The 7,905-nt window shown below is 42.2% G+C and overlaps 1 protein-coding gene across 1 annotated transcript in view; it reads right to left on the bottom strand.

The window, feature by feature from the left end:
* Nucleotides 1–7,905, bottom strand: part of LOC109304999 (carbonic anhydrase 3-like) — a 93,240-nt gene that overhangs the window by 46,231 nt on the left and 39,104 nt on the right. The window contains exons 2-4 of the mRNA XM_019527873.1: nucleotides 6,123–6,307; nucleotides 4,446–4,537; nucleotides 2,241–2,412 (exon numbers count right to left, since the gene is read on the bottom strand). Coding sequence (XP_019383418.1) covers nucleotides 2,241–2,349 — 109 coding nt within the window. The 5' untranslated portion in view covers nucleotides 2,350–2,412; nucleotides 4,446–4,537; nucleotides 6,123–6,307. The remainder of the gene's footprint in view (nucleotides 1–2,240; nucleotides 2,413–4,445; nucleotides 4,538–6,122; nucleotides 6,308–7,905) is intronic.

Genomic DNA, 7,905 nt, shown 5'->3' with positions numbered 1-7,905 from the left:
TTAGTAAGTGGGAGGACACAAACCCGATGAGGTTCAATACAGATAAATGTAAGGTACTTCACCTCAGGGAAAAAAACCCCGCAGCATACTAATAGGTTCAGCAGTGTTACGCTTGCTAGCATCCTGGCTGAAAGAGACTTGGGGGTCATGATCAGCCACAAGATGAACATGAGCCACCAATGTGATGTTGCAGCTGGTAAAGCAAACAAAACTCTGTCTTGCACCCATAGATGCTTCTCAAGTAAATCTCAGGATGTCATCCTCCCCCTGTACTTGGCCTTGGTGAGGCCACAGCTGGAGTACTGCATCCAATTCTGGGCTCTGCAATTCAAGAAGGATGTCAAGAAACTCGAGGGAGTTCAGAGGAGAGCCTCGCACATGATCAGAGGGCAGGAGAACAGGCCTTATGAAAAGAGGCTGAGAGCCATGGGACTCTTCAGTCTGGAAAAGCACAGGCTCAGGGGGGACCTGGTGGCTGCTTATAAGTACATAAGGGGTGTACATTAGGATCTGGGAGAACGTCTGTTCACCAGAGTACCCCAGGGAAAAACAAGGACCAACAATCATAAACTCCTCCAAGACCATTCTAGGCTGGGCATAAGAAAAAATTTCTTTACTGTCTGTGTCCCCAAGACCTGGAATAGACTCCCTCCAGAAGTTGTGCAGGCACCTACTCTGGATTAATTCAAGAAACTTTTGGATGTTTATCTTGCTGGGATTCTCTGACCCTAGCTGGCTTCTTGCCCCTGGGGGGCTGGACTTGATGATCTTTGACATCCCTTCCAGCCCTAACGTCTATGAAATCTATGAAATCTAAATAAATGTTTAAAGCCTATTACCTCCTAACGCTTTTCACTCTGCTCCTTTGCTCCAGCCTTTTCAGTTGCTGTCCTCACATGTCAGACTCCATCTGTCTCCACTCTCTGGGGCTTCACACCAGCAGGCTTCCAAGGACTCCAGGGGTGCATCCAGATGAGCGCACATGTGTTGTATGTGGTGCTGCAAACCACACATGCCATATATGCAGGCATTCACCACACTGCTAATTTGCAGCACAGCAGGTTTTTTTGATACCAGGAGATCCCAGTGTCAAAAAAAGCCGCACCTGAAAAAAGTGGCATGGCAAATGTAGATGTGGCGGCAAGCATACGCCTCCTGAAACCGGAGCCTGGCTGGCTGGAGCCACATTCTGGCTACCACCCAGGATCCACGCTCTGGATCACCACCCCAGGACTCCAGCTAAGGCTGCTGGGGCCAGCCCAGGTGGTGGCCCCAGCCTCCCCTACACCACCTAGGGCAACTTGCCATGTGCCAGAATGCGTGTGCACAATCTTTCCATAGGGACAAGTAGCAACAACACAACTACCTGATGCTGCTGTTTATCCCCAGGGAACCGCTGGTACACAGTTGTCTGGACACACTCCAACATGCTGCAGGCTGGTAGGCACTAACACAAACATGAACAGGCACATGCATACTACAACTTCCTGACTTGTATCCTCCCCACCTCAGACACACCAGCTTGTAGGAAGATCCAGAGTTCTCAGGTAAGGGATCCTTTCAGGGCCATCCAGAGGATGGAGTGCCACTAGCCAGGGCACACTCAGCCCCTCTGCATTCCAACCATTACCCCTGACAGAATAAAACCCATCCAAAGAAACCTTTTCAACATATACCATCCAAACAAACAATACAGCCATATAATCATCACACTTGCAAATGAAGGAACATGATTCTTTCACTCTATTCAGCACTGGTGAGGCCTCACCAAAAGTACTGTGTCCTGTTTTAAATCTCACATTTTGAAAAGGTTGTGGGCAGATTGGAAAGAGTCCAGCAGAGATCAACAAAAAAATATTAGGGGCCTGGGATGCAAAACTGAGGCTGAAAGAATTAGCGTAATTTAGCCTGGACAAGAGAAGACTGAGGGGGGATTTGATAACAGTCTTCAGATATCTGAAGGGCATTTATAGAAAGGTTGGACTTGGGTTTGTCTTTGTGACTGTACTGGACAGGATTAGAAGCAAAGGACTCAAGCTGCAGCCAAGGACATTTAGGTTGGAGATCAGGAGGAACATTCTGAGTTTTTGTTGGAAATAAAGCAGCACTTTTATTTTAAAGAAAAGTAACTTTTACTCTTTCAAACCAAGAAAGGGTGGTCAAGCATTGGAACAGGATATCTAGAGAAACTATGGAATCTCTATCCCTGGCATTTTTTCAAGAGCAGGTTAGAAAGACACTTGTCTGGGATGGTTCAGTCAGGGATGTTCCTACCTTGAGCTGGGGTTGGATTAGGTAACATTGTGACGTCTCTTCCAACCCTATTTTTCTTTGATCCAATGTCCACATCTACTTTCTCTTGGGTGATAACATATTTGGCAGATGATAAAATTACGTAACTCCAGTAAATCACTGAAATGTCCAAAGTTGAAGTTTTAAGCATTCACAAGTTCAGTGCAACAATATGTTTGTTAAATATCTCAGGTGTTCCTATCCAACAAGGACCCTGAGATAGTAAAAGCATATTGTAAAAAGAATGTTTTGATCACTGTCAAATTACTTTAGAATTCCTATGTGTTTGGATACATAAACCCCATCCTATAAGTGCCATAACACATTAGTGATAGTATCCTTATAACTTGATAAGGTGAAATGTTATTATACTTATCTCCCAGATGTGCAACTTGGGCACAAAGGGTTTAAGGATGGAATTTGCAGTAGGGACTGGGATGTCACTTAGGTCATTTTTGGAAATCCCACCCTAGGGAATTTTCTGAGGGATTCAAAAGAGAGAGGGAAAAGCAGTGAATACAATCCAGGTATTCTGAGTTCAAGTCAAGTACCTTAACCAAAATGCCATGTGCCCCCCCCCATAGTAACTTGACATGGTGGCACTACAATAGTTGGAGTTTGGTAGCAAGTTAAGATGCCTACACAGTTGGATGGGTAAAAAATTGGCTGATGGGGCGCACCCAGAGTAGTGGTGGATGGGTTGTACTCAACCTGGTGAGATGTGAGTAGTGGGGTACCCTAGGGCTCAGTCCTCAGGCCCGCACCGTTTAACATCTTCATCAGCAACTTGAACAAGGGGGTGGAAAGCACACTGTCCAAGTTTGCTGATGACACTAAGATGTGGGGTGGGATAGACACACTTGAAAGGAGAGGCTGCAAATAGATTTAGACAGATTACAAAAGTAGGCAGATGAGAATAGGATGGGGTTCAATGGAGATAAATGCAGGGTGCTGCACCTTGGGAGAAGGAATCCACAGCGTACATACAGGCTGGGGAGTTCCCCTCCTGAAAGCACAGAGGTGGAAAGGGATCTTGGAGTCATTATTGACTCCAAGATGAACATGAGGCGCCAATGCCAGACCACAGCCAGCAAGGCCAGCCATACCTTGTCATGCATCCAAAGATGCATCTCAAGCCAATCCAGAGAGGTGATACTCCCCCTCTATGCGATTTTGGTCAGGCTGCAGTTGGAGCACTGCGTCCAGTACTGGGCGCCACACTTCAAAAGGGATGTGGCCAACCTTTGGGGGCACAGACCCCAGTGCCAGTGAGGGTGCAGCTTTTGGGGGACAGAAACCCTGGTATTTGAAGGACTATTTTAAAAGTGACAGCTGAAGACTGGAGCACCAGAGCGTGGCTGTGTTTTGTCTTTCTTTTTTTGTTTGGACTGACAGAGGCAGGTTGTGTTGCACCTGGGTTTTAAACCCGTAACCCACTGGCTGTGGGTCTGGCTTCCATACCTTTGGGCCAGGGAGTACCAGGCTCTATAAGGGAGCAGGAAAAGCTAGAGCCTCAGAGTCAAACCCTGTTTAATGGGCTCGGACAGGGAGGCCTGGCCAGAGAAAACAGGGGTCAAGCCATAATAAGCGAGACCCCAACATACCCAAAATAATAGGCAGTCTCCCTCTCAAAAAAAAAAAAAAATTCCATCAAGACATGGCAGGAGAGATTAGGGTGGGACTGAAGAATTACAGAGCAGGCCCCAAGGGCGCCCCACGTGAGGTGTAGATGACCAGAAAGATGGCGCCGGGGAGGGCGACCTGTCTAACTGACCCTAGCTACTATGAAATTATATAACTCCTTTATCTAACTTTTGCTAAACAGACAAAATGGAAAAGTGGAAATAGGAGAGAAAATGTGCAGAAAAAATCAAACTGAACAAAGACATATTATAGCAGCATTGCTAGTAAATAAATCCAAAGAATGTTTGTGAGGTTGTCATCTGTAATTTCCCTTTCAGAAAGAAATACGCACAACTATGCATCGTAATATTTTATTTATTTATTTTATTTATATGCCACTCTCCCTCAAAAAGGCTCTGAGGGACTTATAATAAAAGCAAGATAAATTATAGAAACATAAAATATTAAAATGAAGTAATTAAAGATCTCTTGCCAAAGTGCCCTGAACAATATCCCAGAACTTAACTTACCCACTAAATGCTGCTGTAACAAAGGGTCTAGGAGTCCAGAAGATGCCCAGGCTTAGGATCTGACAGGCTTCTGGGAGTAGGGCATTCCAAAACTGAAAAGCAAATACTAAGGATAAGTCGGTACATTATTTTGCTAAACAAACTTGATACAGAGATGGAACTTGCAAGAGGTGCCTCTCAGGTAATTTTAGGGCCCATGATGGGACATAAGGTGGTTCCTTAGGTGCATACTCCCTTTTTAGTTTAAGAGTCAGTTCAGTAAAATATGACAAATAAATGACATGGTCTGCAAATTGTTTTTTAAAGGAATGGTACAAATATTGACTTTTAAAAAAGTTACTGGCAGACAGCTCAATTTTGTGCTCATATATGCAAATTAAAAACATCAAAAGGGGGAAAAATGCAAACACAGCAGATGCTAAGCTGTTTTTTTCCTACAGTACTACATTCATCCATAAAGAGAAATACTGTCAGAGAAACATGCAAATCATGCACTCCTTTCCATTAACAAAAATAGATGTGGTGTAGTTTGGCTAAACATGGCAATTTTTGCCTATGGGCTAGTTATATGCACACATTCTTGTTTGAAACTTGTTTATGAAGAACAAATTACAGGATTTCAGTATATTTCAAGAACCTGTTGGAATAAACACTGCATAGAGCCTCCTGAGATGCCTCGTCAATAAGGAACTGTCCATTCACAAAGGCATTTTGCACATCATTTAATTGAAAGATCCAAGCAGAACAACCAGTGTTGATTAATATTGAATAAATGCAAGACACATCCTGGTGGATTGACAGTCCATATGTAATTTCTTCTCTGCAGAGGTGTAGTAGGTAAAATCCTACTCGTCTTGCCCATGCAAGTTACTCAAATGAAGCCAATGAGAATACTTTTTTGAGTAAGGTAAGCATGATTTGGAAGAATATGGATAGTGGCCAACATCTTAACTTTACCTGAATTGTCTGTCAGTTAACTTCTGGGCTATAAACTAGAATATTACAAAGGCTGATTTAATTTATATTGTTTGCCATCATAGTCTCTGTGGTCAACATGGTATTTAAGAATGGCTGGTTTGCAGAGAAGACCTGGCCATACTACCTGATGCCAGCAACTAGAAGCATAAAAGTTAGTATGATAGCTGTATAATTTCCAAGGATCCACTGACAATAAGGTGATCTTTCTATGGTCAGCCAGACTAGCATTAAGGCTATTTTGCATTGAAGATATAATGCTATAAAAATGCAAAATGAGCACAACATTCTTACATAGTAATACATAAATAATCCACCATTATTATTTCTTACCAATTAAAAAAATACACCTCATTTTATTTAAACAGCTCATAAGAGAAGCAAAAACAGAATAGAAGTTTATTACAAAGGAAAGAAATTGTGAAAAATTGCAGTACAGGCAACCCCCGCTTGGCATTAATTGTTTCCTGAAAAACTGAGCGTTAAGTGAAATGAGTTTTAAGAGAAACTGAAAGTATTTAACAACCCAAGATGGCGACCACAATTGTTTTTAATGACCCAAGATGGTGACCAAGAGTGTTATAACGAAACTCGCTGAACGCTAAATGAATCAGGTATAAATTTCAAATGAGTGTTATAGCGAAATAGCGCTAAGTGAAACAGCATTAAGCAGGGGTTGCCTTTATACTATATGTAGTGTACCTGGCAGTACAAGAAAAATCTGTCATACTGTGGTTTTGATTGAGGAATTGAATAGACTAGGTGGCATGACACTGAAAAAGCCAGACTGTCATGTGCATTTCACTTCACTGAGATGCATACCAGATATGGACGGCATGGTAGGCATGAATGGAAACCCCATCGACAGCTAGATCTATATCGAAGATCTGCCAGAGCAAAAAGAGCAGGATATGGAGGTAAGTTTTGCTGCATTTGTAACACAGATAATTATCTAGGTTTTCTTGATTTGATGAAAACAGAATGAAACACACTTAGCCAAAAATTAGGTGTACCTTTTATATGCTCTTTCATTTCAGTATCTAATCTATCACTTACATTATTTACTGTTTACTCCATGAAAGGTAAAGTAACACGAGGACAAAAATGAGTTCATTTAGCATCAGCAGAGATAAAAGAGAGTTTTCCTTATGGAAATTTGTTAAAATGAACATACAATAAAGAAACCATCACTATAAATGCTTCTGCTAAAACAGTTCAGCCTTATACAGCACACATTTTTGGGTTTTTTTAAGACACGGCTTTCAGATTTGATCCAAAGAAGTGCATAATCTCTCGAAGAAGGGGACATGTGTAGTTTTCTTATAAGAATTTTCCTGCATGATGTACATGCTGAAATCCAAATCTCCATTCAAGAATGAAAATTTGAGCTGGGCAATCTGTTTTCATGTACTCTGGCAGTCTCTCTTGGAATAATCCAGGAATGAAAATCTGACCTAAGCTGTTTGCCTTTATAAACTCTGGACATGTCTACTCTGAAATTCCAGCAGATTGGCAACTCTTCTCTACCAATGCACAGCTTTATGTCTGACCTTGACTTCAAATGCTAGAAGCTGACAAGAATTCTCAATACCTGAGAACAGTTCTAACCAACCACGAGATATACTTAGATGAATCCAGGAAGATTAAGAATATATAAAGTCAGCACACTGACTACATTACCCTTGTGGAAACATATTTACAGCATATTTGCTGATGCTACAGATTAGAAACATTTGCCTTTCCCAAAAGTTTTAATGAAGAAAAAGTAAATGAACTCAAGGTAGGTTAGACACAGGGGATACCACAACAAAACCAAAATGAGACACATTTTGTGATGGACAACACTAAGCTCTGATCCAGCTAAAGTCTTGAGGGGAGGCTTTTCCTACACAGTGTCTATGCATTTTATAGACAACAGAATTATGATTAAAGGTCAAGAGTGATCCCCTAAACTGTTCTAGGAGAGATGCTCCTTACACGACTCTCAGTAAAACAATTGTGAACTCTTATCTGTCTCCAAGTGTTAGGCTGCAATAGTGGCATCAGCTCAGAACCATTATTATGGTAAGCACCTACAAGTATTGTTTGAAAGAACTAAAAAGAGTTCACTCCTTCTATGAGGAGGATGAGGAGGTGGCAGTGGCATACTACAAAGAACAGGAAACTGTAGTTCAATTTCCTTATCAGCCTAAGAAGATTCAAATCCGTATCTTCCTGGAACATGCTTTATTCTGTACTGCATCCAGTTTTGGGCTCCACAATTCAAAAAGGATGTGGAGAAGCTTGAGAGAGTCCAGAGAAGAGCCATGCGCATGATCAGAGGTCAGGAAAACAGACCTTATGACGACAGGCTGAGAGTCATGAGGCTCTTTAGCCTGGAAAAGCACAGGCTCAGGGGTGATCTGATGGCCACCTATAAGTTTATCAGGGGTGACCACCAGTATCTGGGGGAACGTTTGTTCACCAGAGCGCCCCAAGGGATGAT

The sequence above is a fragment of the Gavialis gangeticus genome, unplaced genomic scaffold, assembly GCF_001723915.1.
Source record: "Gavialis gangeticus isolate Ggan-Ray unplaced genomic scaffold, GavGan_comp1, whole genome shotgun sequence".
In the NCBI taxonomy this organism is placed as follows: Eukaryota; Metazoa; Chordata; order Crocodylia; family Gavialidae; genus Gavialis; species Gavialis gangeticus.
Note: the sequence above shows the minus strand (reverse complement) of the source record. Positions and strands in the feature narration are given on the sequence as shown.